The sequence below is a fragment of the Polypterus senegalus genome, chromosome 6, assembly GCF_016835505.1.
Source record: "Polypterus senegalus isolate Bchr_013 chromosome 6, ASM1683550v1, whole genome shotgun sequence".
In the NCBI taxonomy this organism is placed as follows: domain Eukaryota; kingdom Metazoa; phylum Chordata; class Cladistia; order Polypteriformes; family Polypteridae; genus Polypterus; species Polypterus senegalus.
The window spans coordinates 81866983-81885148 of NC_053159.1; the positions used below are offsets into that span (position 1 = coordinate 81866983).

Consider the following 18166-nt stretch of genomic DNA (forward strand, 5'->3'; position numbering starts at 1 on the left):
GCATTCGTGCAGGTTGTCCAGAATTTTCTTGGCAGTCACAGAGCAGAGAATAATGCTGAGCTTGTGGAGAACCTGCTGAAAGCGTATCTGCTTATGGGAGCCAGAATGTCAATGAAGATGCATTTTTTACATTCTCATCTCGACTTTTTTCCACCAAATCTAGGCGATGTCAGTAATGAGTATAGGGAAAGATTTCATCAAGCTATAACGGTGATGGAAAACTGATATCGGGGAACATTCACGAGCATGATGGGTGACTACTGTTGCTTCTTGCAAAGAGAGATGGATGTGCAGCACAAAAGTGAGTGCCTCCATCATTTTTGGGCACACTGACCTCACTTTTATATAAAGGTAAATTGACATAAATTTGCTTTAACGTGTCTCTGGTATCGTCTTTTGGTTTAATTTCAGAATAAACACATCAAAACAATTTTGGTGGGACATAGTCCAAAGTCTAGATATCATGTTGATATATTATATTGATATTCAAAAGTGTCAAAACATCAATGATACATATTTCAAAAACCTGACATGCTAGCTTAATTCTGATTTCATAGATGACATCAGTGTAAAAAAACGTAATAACAAGCTGCTCTGAAGTTCCCAGTAGCAAACAAAGAATTTTATTTTGCAGACCAGTGATTTTGTGTTCTAGCTTTATTAAAACCCTTCCTGTTATTACACTTTTGGCCTTTTTAGGTTCTCCTTGGTTTCAGGGACTGCTTGTGATCACCCCTACAACACATACAGTATAAAATAAAACCTGGAGAGGACTACTAATACACATCAGTCAGTGTTCAATGTGTCATGAAGTGAGGTGACACAAGTTGTTTTCATTTATACAGTCCGGTCAAGCTCGGGGTGCGGGTGTGTGCTAATGTGGTGGAGCAGCTCTGAGGTGTTGATGAGATGATCAGCAGTTCATGCATTCACATGCAGATGCGTATGGTCAGGCTTATTGCCTTGCCAGCACTCCGGGGTGCGTAATTACACACCTAAGCCCATTAATAGTTATAAAGGAGAGTTCAAGCAGCACGAGGGAAGAACTGAATGGTTGGAGGACAGTGGCCAAAAAGAAACAGCAAGGCTTTTGCCGAAGAGTAATTAAGTGTGGTGGGGAGAGAAGGCAGTGTGCTTGAGCCCATGTAAGGGAGCATAGTCATTGGTGCTACAAGGGGTGTCCCTGCTGAGCTGTTGTATAAGAGTGGGGACTTGGATTGACCCTTACATGGATCAAGGAAGCGCAATGTAGCGTATGGGAGGATGGAAGGCCATTTAGGTGCCACTGCCAAAAAGGGAAGTGGTGAATAGAATTGGGTAATTGAGACCACAGATGCCTCGCTTGGGTGAGCTGGTGAGATGGAGGGGAGAAAACCACGATAGACACGCTGAGGAGCACAACCTAAAGTCTCGAAATTTTCCATTTTGTGTTTTTAAAGTGTTAGTTGTTCATTTTTAATCTCCATAGTATTAATGCTTTTTAACTAGATTATTTATTGACTTTATTATATCTGTACTGCACGTTACTGTTTGAACTGGGATGTAATAAACCTGCACTTTGGCTATTTGGATCTAGTTGTTGTCTTTCACAGTCTGCTATGCCCATCGTGGTTAGAAACTACTAGGGGGCCATGTGGACATTGACCCTGACACAAAGTTCTATTCATTTTTCTTTTCCTTGCTTTAGGACAGTGGTTCTCAAACTGTGGGGCGGGCCCCCTAGGAAGGGCGCGACGATGTGGAAAAAAAGAAATCAAGAATCAAAAATATGAAAAATCTATTGAAACCAAAACAAATGAACTAAAACTACCTTCTGATACTAGAAAAATAAATATAGAATTAGATAAATGTCGATAAAAGTTAAGTAGGTATAATAAAATATGCATCTGTGATATATCATTAATTAAAAAAGAACAAGTTGGTATTAGTGGGCTCCTTTCAAAAAAACGTTAGGGGGGTGCGATTAAAACTGTTATGAAAACCCGGGTTGCAAATACTTAAAGGTTGAGAAACGCTGCTTTAGGAGGTTCAGTCAAGTGGTTTTAATCTTTTTCACAATGTTATGCAGCTGTTCTTGAAAATATGCACGTGCCTGTAAAGTAGGCAGGGTGGCATGGTGGCGCAGTGGTAGTGCTGCTGCCTCGCAGTTAGGAGACCCGGGTTCGCTTCCCGGGTCCTCCCTGCGTGGAGTTTGCATGTTCCCCCCGTGTCTGCGTGGGTTTCCTCCCACAATCCAAAGACATGCAGGTTAGGTGGATTGGCGATTCTAAATTGTGTTTGTGTGTGTTCTGCGGTGGGTTGGCTTCCTGCCTTGCACCCTGTATTGGCTGGGATTGGCTCCAGCAGACCCCTGTGTTTGGATTCAGCGGGTTAGAAAATGGATGGATGTAAAGTAGGCAAAATGGCTTTTTTTCTACACACGGTAAAAGAAGGTAAACTTAATTTTAAGGTGATATAACAGAATGCAAGGGCTGCTTTTCTTTGGTAAATTTGCAACATCATGGATACAAATTACTAAATACAAATAAAAAAAATCAATGTAAATTAATGACAAAAAACCTGCACCTAGAAGCCGTGGACCATTTTGTATGAAAACCAGGGCAGGAGATTGATTTGACCAGGTAAGGAAAGGATTAGGTTTGAATTTCATTCTGTATTAAGGTGGCATGGCTGAGCATTGTGATCACCAAAACAAAGAGGCAACCAGACAAGGCCAGATCAAGTTGGCTTCAGGATACTTGTACTTTTTCTAGAACATGCAGCAAAGGTCATCTCTCTTTATGATAGGATATGATGGTGAAACGTTTATGATGACAGGTATAGAAATGCCTCCGAGAGCACTCTCAGAGAAAAAAGCCCACTGAAGGATCTGACAACATGTCTTCACAGGTCCAGTGCTTATGTTTTTCCAGACAACTACAGAGATATATCACTCTCCACTCACCATCAGGTAAAATCTCTGATTGCATTTTAATTCCTCCCATTTAATTCCCTGATTCTAATGGTGATGCTGGCCAGTGGCCACTTGGTATGGGTGGTTTAGTCTCAAGTAGCTTGGGCTGTAGTGTACTGGAAGTAAGTCATGTTCTGTGCTGTTATCACCTGATTCACAGGTAATGCTGAAAATATTCACAAACAGCACACCTCCACAATGACAGCTGTCATGATGCTGGGCACTTTCACTATCGGTTCTGTGTTCCTGATCTCTGGGTTGGACAGAAACATAAAAGAAATTTCCTTTGTTAATTGAACATGTACTGAAATTGATAAACCCCTTTTTCTTTATTTTTATTTTTATTCTTTTCAAATTTAAAAGTATATAATATATAATGTGTCTGTATGTTCACTATGTGTCTGTTGATGCTACTACATAGATACAGTAGCTACTAAATTAATTTCAAATTAAAGAAGATCAAATATGATGTATTATATAATATATGATGTAGGTAGTTGTTTAGTAAATATACTAAAGACAGTACACCATACAATTGACTTCTGAAGCTGCAATCAGCCATGACTTAAATATGGATATCCCATTAACACTGATATCTGGAATGAATCAGGAAGTGATCTGCTTCATTTCATTTCATTTTTTTAATGTTCTACATTTTTAGCTTCTTTTCTTTAATGTTCCAAATTTTTGTTTTCTTTCTGTATATACAGCATTTTTATTTTAAATGATTTTTTAAATAAGTGGTAGCTGGTCAGCTGGACGCAAAAAATGCACGATCACAATCGAATACTTTCCCTAAATTTTCCCCCCTGTCGTGCTTCCTAAAATACAGCCGGGGTAACACGGTGGTTCAGTGCTGCCCCAGAACTCCTCGAGAATGCACTTGAATCATGTTCTGATCATTGTGTGTGTGCAGTATGCATCTTCTCCTCATCATTTCATATTGTACGTACTTAAACACTAATAAAATAACCAGAAGAACATCAAAAAATTTGGCAAGCAATGCAATTGCTGAGTGTCAATAAAAACAAAATGGAATACAATAAAACTGCAGACTTAATGTAAAGAATACACCTTAGCCCGTCTCTTTCTGTGTCCTGTAACAACAGTGACATCTGCTGAGGCCCTGAGCTGCACACAGTGCTTGTCGGCTTGTAAGATTTTGACATTCAGATGTTTTTGTTGTTCCTGAGCTTCTTTGAATTGAGCTGCAAAAGGCCTTCTGGGTTTTATTCTGATAAAGCCAACCTTTAAAGGCTAATTTGATACATTTTAACAAAAATAAAACACTTATAGCTGTTGCCATGTGGTTACAAATGTGATATTGTAAAGGCTTTACGGTATCCTTTCAGATTTTATTCTAATTATTCTCTTATCTATGTGAAAATGCAAAAAATAAATTTGACTTACTGCTAAAATCACATAGGCGTCCCCCTCAAAGAAACTTCCATAGGATTTAGGAGGAACTGGAACCATTTCCATTTTCTAAAAACCAAAAATAATTTAAAAAAATCATTATTCCAATAAGGCATTTACAATGTGTCAATAACATATTTACATACTTTAAAATTTTATTTTATTAAAGAGAACAAAAGAGATACAGTAACATACAATACAGTTAAAGATTTACCCACATGTAAAATGTTACCGAACAAATGCTGTGTTTCAATAAAAGAAGAAACAAAAAAAAGCAATCCATTTAATAAAAAAGAAAACACAGAACCTTTTTTTCCATTATGCACATTAAAGACCTATAGGACATTAAAAAGCCTCTGAGCAGATATCAATCATTATTAAATCAAGCCACTTTAAAATTCATGGGAATGAGGGAAGTCACCTCCAGTCCACAAAAAGTTTTCGAATTTGAAAATGGCTTATGGTTTGCCCACCCTGTTGCTTCTAGACCCCTCCATTTTGCAGTTGTTGTTAACCCCACTGTGTGTGGTTATTATAAATGGGTGCAGTTCCTACAAGCATCCCTGCCTTAAAATATGTTCTGTGGTGCTACCAAATAGTAAGTCACTGGCAAAACATGAGATTACTGGTAAATGAATGCTAATTGGAGTAAAGATCTTAAAATTTACATGACCCTTCATTCAACAGATGTCCTACAACTATGATCATTCACCATTTTCATATGAAAATGCAGACATTGGTGTCCATTTTCACCTTTTGTCCACTTCTTCTTCTTCTTTCGGCTGCTCCTGTTAGGGGTTGCCAGAGCGGATTATCTATTTCCATATCTTTCTGTCCTCTGCATCTTGTTCTGTCACAACCATCACCTGCATGTCCTCTCACCACATCCATAAACCTTCACTTAGGCCTTCCTCTTTTTCTCTTGCCTGGCAGCTCTATCCTTAGCATCCTTCTCCCAATATACTCAGCATCTCTCCATTGCACATATCCAAACCAATGCAATCTCACCTCTCTGACTTTGTTTCCCAACCGTCCAACTTGAGCTGACCCTAATGTATTAATTTCTAATCCTTTCCATCCTCGTCACACCCAATGCAAATCTTAGCATCTTTAACTCTGCAACCTCCAGCTCTGTCTCCTCCTTTCTGGTCAGTGCCACCGTCTCCAACCCATATAACATAGCTGGTCTCACTACCGTCCTTTAGACCTTCCCTTTCACTTTTACTGATACCCGTCTGTCACAAATTACTCCTGACACTCCTCTCAACCCATTCCACCCTGCCTGGACTCTTTTTTTCACCTCTCTTCCACAATCCCCATTACTCTGTACTGTTGACCCAAGTATTTAAACTCATCCACATTCGCCAACTCTACTCCCTGCATCCTCACCATTCCAATGACCTCCCTCTCATTTACACACATGTATTCTGTCTTGTTCCTACTGACCTTTATTCCTCTCCACTCTAGAGCATATCTCCACCTCTCCAGGGTCTCCTCAACCTGCTCCCTACTATCACTACAGATCACAATGTCATCAGCAAACATCGTAGTCAACGGGGACTCCTGTCTAATCTTGTCTGTCAACCTGTCCATCACCATTGCAAATAAGAAAGGGCTCAGAGCCGATCCCTGATGTAATCTCACCTCCAACTTGAATGTATCCTTCACTCCTACTGCAGACCTCACCACTGTCACACTTCTCTCATACATATCCTGTACAACTCTTATGTACTTCACTGCCACTCCCAACTTCCTCATACAATACCACAGCTCCTCTTGAGGCACCCTGTCATTTGCCTTCTCCAGGTCCACAAAGACACAATGCAACTCCTTCTGGCCTTCTCTAAACTTCTCCGTCAACACCCTCAGAGCAAACGTTGCATCTGTGGTGCTCTTTCTTGGCATGAAACCATACTGCTACTCATTAATCATCATCTCATTTCTTAACGTAACTTCCACTACTCTTTTCCATAACTTCAAGTTTTGGCTCATCAATTTTATTCCCCTGTAGTTACTGCAGTCCTGCACATCCCCCTTATTCTTAAATATCGGCATCAGTGCATTTCTATTCCACTCCTCAGGCATCCTGTCACTTTCCAAGATTCCATTAAGCAATCTGGTTAAAAACTCCATTGCCATCTCTCCAAGACACCTCCATGCTTCCATAGGTATGTCATCTGGACCAATGGCCTTTCCATTTTTCATCCTCTTCATAGCTGTCCTTACTTCCTCCTTGCTAATCCATTGCACTTCCTGATTCACTATCTCCACATCATCCAACCTCTTCTCTCTCTCGTTCTCTTAATGCATCAGCCTCTCAAAGTGCTCCTTCCATCTGCTCAACACACTCTCCTTGCTTGTGAGTACGTTTCCATCTTTATCCTTTATCACCCTAACCTGCTGCATATCTTTCCCAGCTCAGTCCCTCTGTTTAGCCAATCGGTACAGGTCCTTTTCTCCCTCCTTGGTGACCAACCTCTCATACAACTCATCATAAGCCTTTTCTTTAGCCTTCGCCACTTCTCTCTTCATCTTCAGCCTTATCTCATTGTACTCTTGTCTACTTTCTGCATCTCTCTGACTATCCCACTTCTTCTTTGCCATCCTCTTCCTCTGTATACTCTCCTGCATTACCTCATTCCACCACCAGGTTTCCTTCTCCTCCTTCCTCTTTCCAGATGTCATGCCAAGCACCCTTCCTGCTGTCACCCTTACTACATTTGCTGTAGTTTCCCAGCTGTTTGGTAACTCTTCACTGCCACCCAGTGCCTTTCTCACCTCCTCCCTAAACTCAACCTTGCAGTCATCCTTTTTCAACTTCCACCATTTGATCCTTGGCTCTGCCTTCAGTCTAATCCTGTTCTTGATCGCCAATGTCATCTTACAGACCACCATCCTATGCTGCTTAACTAAACTTTCCCTGCCACCACTTTGCAGTCTTCAATCTCCTTCAGTTCAACTCTTCTGCATAGAATTTATTCTCCTGGTGTGCATCTTCCTCCACTCTTGTATGTAACCCTATGTTTCTCCCTCTTCTTAAAATATGTATTCACCACAGCCATGTCCATCCTTTTGGCAAAACCCACTATCCTCTGACCTTCTTCATTCCTCTCCTCGACACCATACCTACCCATCACTTCCTCGTCTCCACTATTCCCTTCACCAGCATGCCCATTAAAATCCGATCCAATAACCACTTTCTGTCCCTTGAGTACACTGTTCATCACTTCATCCTAAAATCTTCTTTCTCACCCATTGCACACCCAACTTGAGGTGCATTTGCACTAACAACATTCATCATCACACCTCCAATTTCCAGCTTCATAATCATTACTCTGCCTGACACTCTTTTCACCTCCAAAACACTCTTGACATACTGATCCTTCAGAATAACTCCTACCCCATTTCTCCTCCCATCCACACCATGATAGAACAATTTGAATCCACCTCCAACCCACCCGGCCTTACTCCCCTTCCATTTAGTCTCTTGCACGCACAATATATCAACCTTCCTTCTCTTCATCATATCTGCTAACTCTCTCCCCTTGCCAGTCATACTGCCAACATTCAAAGTTCCAACCCTCAGCTCCACTCTCTTTAATTTCCTCCTCTCCTCCTGCCTCCGGACACGTCTCCCCCCTCTTCTTCTCCTTTTTCAGCCAACAGAAGTTCAATTTCCACCAGAACCCTGTTGGCTAACAGTACTGGTGGCAGTTGTTGTTAACCAGGGGGCTCAAGCAATCCGGTATGGAAATTTTTATTGTTGTCCTCATATTAATTTGATAAAATTTTACACCAGATGCCCTTCCTGATGTAACCCTTGCCATTTATCTGGGCTTGCGACAGGCATGAAGAAACACACTTGTTTGCGCATCCCCTGTGGCTGGGTTTCCATTTTCACCTTTTGTCCACACTACCCCATAATTTTTATCCCCCAAAAATGGCATTGCAATGTGGTTGGGTGAAAATGCAGACATTTGAATATGAAGACTTTAATCACACTCTGATCTCTTTGTGCTTAACTTAGAAACTTAGTGTTAGACCTGAGCATCACTTGGGCTATAAAAAACAGTGCCAAAAGTGTTAGTCCCAAATATCACTTGGGCAACAGTATAGATACATCTCACATAAGCATTAGATCTGAGGATTACTCGGGCTGGAAAAGTGCTAAAAGAATCAGGCCCAAGTGTTAACCGAGCAATGGTGCAGACTCGTTTTTCTCTAGTCTCATAATGGCATCTTTCAGCAGCCCACACTCTTGAAAGTGATATGAGCAGTGATGTTGAGGAGCCTTTTATCAGCAGTGATGATTAAGTGAATCAGGCAGCGAACTTGAAACCGACAGTGAAATTGTAAGCAATTCTGATGAATCTAAAAGTGATGCTTGTGTCACTCATACCTGCCCAGTGTGCTATTCAAAAGCTGATCTGTCTAGAAAAAAAAACAGCAAAGAATATTGGATTGTGCACGTTTTTCAGTAGAAATACGAGAGTTAATAAAAATATAATTTTTCAAGCCAAAACATGCAACACCTTTTACATGTTTTTTCAAGAAAAAATGTAAAACTAGGAGGTTAAAAGGTAGTCCATCCCTGACTGGATCCTGCTTATTGTTGCATCTCATTCCCTGACTGATCACCCATCACAAAAGAAAGCCATATTCCAATGTAAAGGACATAAAGGACTTACTTTACATTGTTGTGTTGCTTACCTGTACGAATCTCTATTGAGTTTTGTACAGTCTGAATGCTGCATACATGAGCAAAAGGTCAATAATTACAAGTTGCTACAGTTTTGTGATTAATCCAATGGCTGGAGGCATTCCATCAAAAACTTTACAGCACAAATACCCAGTATGCTAGTGTAGATGCAGATCATTTTCATTTAAAAATGAAAATGTAGTGGTGTGGATGTACGTAGCTTACAATGTCCATGCTTGGTTAACAGTAATAATGACTTATAAACATTTTTTGTGGACACTGACATTGTTTATATTGGCTACATAACATTATTTTGAAATGAAGTTCAATGAGATTATCATTGGAAACCCTCAAATCACTACATGCTCTAATGATGGGTGACTATTAGAAACTCCCATCTGTACTAGTGTTTTTCTGAAGGTATCACTTTTTGTCAATGAACAAACACCATAAAGCACACCATCTCACTTGTTCACTAATGCTTTCAGCCTAACGATTTTCATAACAGCTCCAAAGTCCTGAGGTTTGAACTCCTAAACTACTTGCCACCTGTGTGGAATTGATATGTTGTCTACTTTTCTTTTTTTTTGGCTCACACAAAACTTCCCGCATTGGTCTATGACAGGATTATCGGTGTCTCTGAACTGTCCTGGCATGTGTGTTAGTGTGCCCTGTGATTTATTGGCATCTCATACACAGTTTCCTCCTGTCCACTGGAGCTATCCTCCTCCTTCTTCTGGATAAAGTGGTTGGATAATATAAATAGGGAGCATTACATTTGGGTTTATTTTAGTAAATTGTAGCAGCTGACATACTTAGCCACCTTTAAATAACTTACAGTTTATTTATATTGACAAAAGTGTTGGGCATTAACTCAGATTCTCTGAGTTGTAACATAACACTGACCCTTCATCTTGGTCAGTAATTTAAAATAAAAATAACCTGATTAGTCAGAAATGGCATGTTTGTGGTTGAATTGTATTCAGATCAACATATTACACTCTTAATGAATATAATCTACACTCTATTTTCACAGAATAATTACTACTAACCTTTAGTTACTTCTTGTGTGCACCAACTTAACAGAAAACTCATGTTTCTCCCAAAAGTCCAACTGGAAATTCACTTGAATAAAGTTAAATAGGACCCGGATGTGAATTCTGAACACTCTTATGACACATGAATGCAGCATTAATCTCAATAAGAACTAACATTGAACTCCACATGCTGCTTTCAGCTCCAAGTTTACACTAGTCTCCATAACTGATCCCAAATCCATTGGCCTGCTGCAGCCTTCTTCACAGCAAGATGTCCATGTTGTTGCTAATCATTCTTATAAATCTAAACAGATTTTCTTGATCTATGCGTCTAACTGTAACACATCCTACTCATTTAAATTCCTTCTCAGCACGCCTTCCCATGATACTTACTATTTAAGTAGTTCATCAGTTATAAGTAACTGTCAAAACTCTTACCTCTATTCTCCATATCTGGATGCCAGGGGTGGTTTTGTTGAGTACTTTGGATACATCAGTTTTGACGCTAGTCATGGTGTCTGCTTATGTGATCTCCCTGAAAAGAAAAAATGATGTCTCAATTATGCTTATCATTATTAGAACAGTAAAACCCTCCCTTCTTTTAGCTCCTTTTCCGTAAGGCCTGGCATATACTTTGCGATTTTGGCATCATTTTAAGCCTGATTTGCAGTAGTGACAGATTTTCTTAGTCAACCTGAATTTCAGCTTCTTCGGCTGTCATGTCACGTGCAGTATGAGAGGGGTTACAATGCCCAATTAAATATTACGATTGGGCTGTCATATGATCAGAAGACTTTCTGTCATTTCAGAAATTTCACTCGTCTGTCTTGTAGTATGAGCAGTCTCACAAGCTGATTTTCTGATGTCACTACCAAATTCCTTAAAATTTTCATTTTGCCACCATGGTGAGTATCTGCTTGCCAATAAGCAGTAATAACCACATGTGCAGAAAGTCAAGAAGCCCTTTCATACCATCCATCCATGTCAGCCTGTTGACATATTAAATTTCACTTTGAAGAGCAGTGAGTAATGATTGGTATTGTTTTTCAGTATACTGTGGTATAGTTGCTGAAAATTGTATATTGGGTATTGCCCTTGTTATGCTCTGTAGTGTAGCAGGTCCACAGCTCAAGTCAACTGGGCCACTTTTTAAATAAATAATCGCCACACTCGTGGCTTAGAGAGGGGGCGTGGTTGTTTGGCCAAAGAGGTTCCCGGGGTGATTCGTGATACAGGCAGTCCTCGCTTAACTGCACAGGTGAGGAGTCGTCCGCATCCATAATTGTTTGTGAGAGCCACCGATTGCTACACCTGATCCACGTCCCCATAATAAGTAGAAGCGCAAGGCGGCTAGAGAGGAGGAATGAAAGAAAAAGAAATGAATCGAGGTTGCAGGAGAGGGAGGCTGGAAGCAGGTAGAGGAAAGCTGGTGCAGGAGAGCGAGCGAACAAGAGAGACCAGGCTCGATGGAGCAAAGGCAGGCAGCTGGGAGGTGAGCCCCTGCAGAGGAGTGTCTGGCCGACACTCAGTCAGGCTGAAGAAAGCGGTTGCGCCAGCTGAGCAATCACGGAGCTGGAGTGACCGGCATTGAAGACGACTGGCTGTTGAAAGGCAGCGGCATTTGGGGAGGGTTTGGGCTGGTTTAGCCAAAGCGTGAGCACCCTGGCTGCTGGGGAAAGAACCCAAGTTTTGGTCCAGGATGGAACCCGATGTAGCCAGCGATCGGAGAGCTACAGGACCAGTGTGGAAGACAGCTGCACCTGCAAGTAGGATGACTACCTGTTGTGAAGCCAGATGGGGGAAGCAGGGGAGCCGCCAGGTAGAAGGAAGAAGGCACCATGCTTTGGATTTTAAGAGGCTGCTTTCAGCCATTGTTTTAACCTCGTTGTTTTTAAAATATTTTAACCTCCACCTATCACTTGGTTTTATTGGATTATTTGTTTGAAGGTTTTGATGCACTGCACTATTTATTTGAACAGTTTTGTTTTGTTAATTTTTAAATAAAAGTACTTTGCACTTTTTGCACCATCCCCTTGCTTCATTTTTATGCCTCACTGCCTAGCTCATCGGTAACTACATGTTTTTTAGTGTATGGGAGGAAACTAGAGCAAGCTGAGACACACGGACATAAAGAGAGCCCACATGGATACGAGGAGAGCATGCAAAGCTACGCATGGGACATTAAGGATGCGAACCTGGTCTCCTTTTTGCGAAATGTATTATAAAAGACAAAGGTTATTTCCAAATTCAAATCATATTATGTGATATCATCGACTGTTAAATTCTGTGACGTACTTCTAAAATGTTTATTTGTATACTGTATTGAAGATTTGTTCTGTTCTGTTTTGTGTATTGTATTGTATTGACCCCCTTCTTTTGACACCCACTGCACGCCTAACCTACCTGGAAAGGGGTCTCTCTTTGAACTGCCTTTCCTGAAGTTTCTTCCATTTTTTCCCTACTGGTGTTTTTTGGGAGTTTTTCTTGTCTTCTTAGAGAGTCAAAGCTGGGGGGCTGTCAAGAAGCAGGGACTCTTAAAGCCCATTGCAGCACTCCTTGTGTGATTTTGGGCTATACAAAAATAAATTGTATTTAAAAATATAACCATTATTTTGAAATTTTCTGTATGTTACATGTTGTGCTCTATTATGTTGCTGTATAATAATATGTTTGTGTGTTAGTTAACTTATATCTCATTTCATTCTGATTCGTTGTGACGTCTCAATTAAGATCACAGAGAAAATCAAGCATTCTGTTCAAGATGAACATAACAACCAGGAAATGAAATCAAAGTGAAACAGAAAGCCATGGTGCATTTTCTTTATGTAATATTTAAAGTTATTGTGCGTTTGTTGCAATATTTGATTACTTTATCATCATAACAATATTATTCCATTGCCATTTTGCAAGGCTTTTTGCTGTTTATGGCTGCCATGTTTTCTTATGGCGGCAGCCATTTTGTGTTTCTGTCACTGCCAGCTACCACTACTTGATCGACACTGACATAACATGTGTTGGCTATTTAAGATAGCTCATTCTGAGCAGCCTAGCTTTTGAATTAAAAAAGTGTTTATTCTTTGCAAGTGTTTGTAGTTAATTTTGGAAGACTCTCTCCCTGGTTAATTTACCTTTTGACTTCTACAAGCTTCTCTTGGGTTACAAGTTTGTTAAACAAAATTTCTGACTTAGTTCACTGGTCCTGTTTTGCATTCTGGTATATAAGAATTTTGACTGGCAATATAGCCTTCCATCTAAATCTCTTTTCATTGACCTCCAAATAATCTCAACATTCAGTCTGTCCTTAGCATTGTGGAAGTAGTTTTTAGCTTCCTTCACAATAAAAATATATCAAGAATAAAAAGTGAAGGATGGTTGTCATAAAAGTGGAAGCATCTGGAAGGAGCAGCCAGAATCAAGGTTAAATTCTCATTTGAGAGCCAGGAACCAAAAACAAAGAAAAAATTCAGAATCAGAATCATGAAGTTTGTTTTTATAAGTATGAATCCAACACACAAATAATATATAGAGTTAGCGCTTGCGATTCATGGAGGTTACCAACACAGGACCTCTGTGAATCCAAAAATGTGTGAATATGTTTTGGGCCCATAATTACTGTATATTCTAAGTTTATTGCTCTAAATAAGATGATATTAGCTGTGAGAAATGTGAGATAGGATGATCACTGTGCAGGCAAATCACGTGTATGAGGCTGGTTGCCAAGATGAAGATGCATGGTGTCCCCCATACAAATGCGTAGTTCAGCAGGTCATTAGTGAACTGTAACTTTTTACAAAATGTAACTGATTTTAATAAAGTTGTGTGTATATTTATGGTCATAAATAATGAAAATGATTAAAATCACAGATAACAAAGATATCCAACAAAATACTAAGCACAAAACAATAAACACTCATGACGCAGTCCAGTTTCACAGATGCAGATGATGGTGGTGTAGTTATGAAATGAAATCCCCTGCGAACAGCTTTGTAAAAGTTATGTGAATTTTTGTCCTACCATTATGTCGTCATAATAGAAGATGAAACACTCCCAGATAAAGATGTTTTCAAACCAAGACAAAATCACACAAACAGGCAGGTACAGGGCAACAATATAAATCCGGATAAAAAACTGTAACCCGATGGGTCTAAATATAATCCAATAGTGCAGTGAAGCGTTGAAACAAAAAGACGCAGCCAGTTGCGATCATGTTGACTTCTTATGGGTCACTTTTAAAACAAGGAAAAGGAAAATAATTTTCATATGCTCCTCTGCAGAACGTTTATATACAGCATATGTGCTCATGAAATGACAATGACATGAGTTCTCTTTGCAGTAGTCAAAGCGTACCCTGGAGGCCTCACTGAGTGGTCTGTACTGTGAGGTGATTCAATAAAGAAGCCAGACCTCCTTTGTGTTCCATTTTATTTTAAAAAAATGATTGTCTTTGATAATATTTTAATACCCAGGACGGTAAGCCCCATGTGAGGAAATGTGTTAAGAAGTGTAATCCAGCTCAAAATACCTCCGACAAAACAGGCCAAAAGAAATCATGACTGTTGATAACATTAAGGAGTTAATCATCGTTTAAACAGCCAGCCCATGTCAACATGCCAAACCGATGTCAGCAGCAGCCCAAGGTTGTCTTTTATAGTTTTATCAAGCAGGTGCAGATACTCCTTGGGCCTGTGTGCTCCAATGCTCTTTCACTTTCTAGATATCTCGATGGCAGGCGTTCTCTGCCATAGCAACTACTCCACGGTTACCTTTAGCAGTTTTCTGACGTCTGCAAAGAATTTCCTGGTATCACGTACCATATGTATCTTTCTCTAAAATGCCAAGATGTGACAGAACCATAAAGGGCCTGTCTTGGACTTTGTTAAGGGCTTTCTCATACGCTTCTCCTCTGTCAAATAAATAAGAAACCCCACGTCCAAGGATATTTGCTTCCAACTCCTACTCAATCAATAATTTATCTTCATACCTCATAAAGAAGATTATAATAGGCTCCCACTTTTAAATGGCGCAATAAAAAGCTACCATTTCACTAATAGAACGGAAGTACCAGACATACTTGGTGTTGCCTCCTTACAAACCATTTTGGGCCTGTTCTGCATTTCCTAAATAAGAGAAATTAACTCGTAACACACATAGTCGTCTTGATTATAAGCTGTGAACGCTGGCCCCGGCACAGACAGACGGACAACATTTTTGCACCCAACACACTCTTTATTTACACTATTTACAATATAAAAGTCCAGTGCACACTCACAAAACCCAGTGCCTCTTGCACCGATTACCCCAAAGTCCAGGGCGCACAGTCTCTGTGCCTTTGCTCTGGCCGCCTCCTGTCCTCTCTCCAGCTCCGTCTTACTGCCTCCCGACTTCCACCAATGACTGGAGGGAGGCGGCCCCTTTTATGGGAACCCGGATGGGCTCCAGCTGCTTCCCGGCACTTAGCGTTGGCCACACCCCTGTGTGGCGGAAGTGCCGGCTGCGCACCCGGGACCATCCGTGTCTCCCCTGTCGTCTTCCCCCCGGCACTTCCTGGTGTGGCGGAAGTGCCGGGCTCCCGGGATAAATAGGCACTGGGGCGCCGCCTGGTGGTGGCCACGGGTCCCTACAGGGCTGGGCTTCCAAGCCCCTTACCCGAGGCCCCCAACATAACCAGGACGGACGCCTCCTCGTGGTCTGGAGGAGGCACAAGCCCTCCTCTCGTCCTCCTGGGCGGACCACAAAGCAAACAATTATGCTGATAATCTCAAATTTGATCCACAACACATTTTCACAATGTGAGTTGTCAGAACACCTACCAAAAGTACTGTTCTGTTTTAATTCATGACCTGCATACAGAGATACTCACATTACACTGAGCGCAGATGGATCACAGGAATGATGCCTACTAATAAAACAGGACCGCAACAACACAAAAGAAACATGTTACGTTAATTGTAAATCACGAACAGTGAGTTTTCTTCTTTCTCCTGTAGTCTTTAGTCTTAAGGATTTTCATCCATCATCAAACTTGCTTAAACTGATTTGAGGTCATGTGGAAGCCTGGGTTATCTTAAGAATCTAAAAAATAATAATAATGTCTATAGATGTAGGTGTACAGTTAGCCTCCTCTCCATGGTTAGCTGCTGCCCTACATCTGGTGATGGCATCTCAGTCCCTGTAACCCTTAAACTGGAGAAAGCCCATGGCACACGTCGGTATGTGTGAGTGTACCCTATGATGGAGTGGCACTTATCCACTCCATGCTTCCAGAGTCACTCCTTGCTTTGCACTCAAAAGTCCGTGGAGAGCCTGTGGTTCCCTGTAACTCAACACTTTATTAATGGATTTACAGAGGGATGAACAGAGGATTGTGATGCAAACTCTAAATTAGATAGCTGTCCTCCAGGGTGCCTCTGTCTAGGCCGATTCAGCCTATGTACACATCATTTTCATTATCGCTGCCACTTGTGCTGTTTCAATATTTGGAGTTCATTTTTGCCCATCTACAAATGGATTTCTTGTTCAAGCTTTGGAGCTTCAATATTTAAAGCACAAACAGACAGAGAGGGTCAGACAAATGGACTTTTGTCAGTTGAGGGAATTTGATGTGATCTTCTCATTTAGTTTTGATAGGTGTCAATCTGTTTTATTTGTGAGTCATCCTTGGCTAAAATGTGTAAATTCAAATTCCATCAATGTGGGGAACCAAAGTCAATCATTGCAGTTACAGGCACAAAACAGCAAGCAACGGCAGACGTATGCTGGGTTATTTAAATTAACACAACTAATTATCTTCTTCTTCTTCTTCTTTCGGCTGCTCCCATTAGGGGTCGCCACAGCGGATCATCTTTTTCCATATCTTTCTGTCCTTTGTATCTTGTTCTGTTAAACACAACTAATTATCTGTGGGTGTTAAATGTGTTTATTCATTTGTTCTGTAAAAGGCTGCTTCACATCTTCAGACATTTTAGTTTAAAAAATGAGGAATATAAGAAAAATGTTTTATTCATGACATGCCATTCTGGCAAGCAGTGTTTATTCACTTATTTTATACTGTAAATAATAGAATATAGTGGGTCTCTGTTACCGTCTATAGGTAAGAAGCACACTTAGGCCTGATTAATCCAGTTTAGGGTGGCAGGAGCCTGACCGGGTAGCATCACATGGGTCCAGTTATTTATAAATATTTGTTTCAGAATAACTTTCTTACATTGATGTTCACCTTTCTGTGAACTGCCTCCAAATGACCATGTTAATATTTTCATTTTGAAGTAAAACTGTTGAGTACTCTGCTATTCAACTCTTCTTCACTGTATTATTTTTCCGGGAATCTTACTATGTTTGTTAGTTGTAAAAATTTCACTTATTAATTTTTGGTTTATTTGATTTTTGCATTATTCACTTCTTTTTATACTGTATGTATGACTATTATGGCTCTGTTTAATGGTGGTGGTAAGTGGTAAGGAGACCACGGTTTGCATCTCAGATCCTCCCAGTGTGGAGTCCTCATGTCTGTGTGGGTTTCCTCCCGCTGTCCAAAATGGTGCAGGATAGGTGAATTGGTAACGCTAAATTGTCACTAATGTGTGTGTGTGTGTGTGTGTGTGTATTCACCCTGCGTTGGACTGACACACGCACAGCTTGCTGGGATTGGCTCCAGCACCCTCCCAGCAACCCTGGTCTGAATTAATGGGGTTAGAAAATAGCATGTCCCTGTTTTTATGAATCGGTTCATTATTCATTTTTATGCAGTTTTCTTTGCAGATTTATGAGGTTGAGGTTTTAAATCTAGATTAGTTTTTTGACTGAAAGCTTATTTTTGTTGTGAATTGTACCAATTTTGCCATCATTTTGGCCATCCTGTTGTTAGGACAGCTCTGTGTTGTCAAGGGGTGTGTCCTCAGAGGTCATGAACTGGTTAAAAGGTCATCATCTCAGACACTTCCTCATCCGTGTTTGTGGATTCCAAAAGCCTTTTTGATGATCGTCTTTTGTTTAAAACAAATCTGTACTACATATTTGGTCTCTTCTGAAACCTTGAAGAAGATTTTTCATTCTCATTTTAGT

The 18166-nt window shown here is 40.5% G+C and overlaps 1 protein-coding gene across 1 annotated transcript in view; it reads right to left on the reverse strand.

The window, feature by feature from the left end:
- The window catches only part of vil1 (villin 1), a 121766-nt gene that overhangs the window by 86793 nt on the left and 16807 nt on the right, over positions 1–18166 (reverse strand). The window contains exons 2-3 of the mRNA XM_039756426.1: positions 10544–10640; positions 4364–4438 (exon numbers count right to left, since the gene is read on the reverse strand). Of these exons, the coding sequence (XP_039612360.1) occupies positions 4364–4438; positions 10544–10618 (150 nt within the window). The 5' untranslated portion in view covers positions 10619–10640. The remainder of the gene's footprint in view (positions 1–4363; positions 4439–10543; positions 10641–18166) is intronic.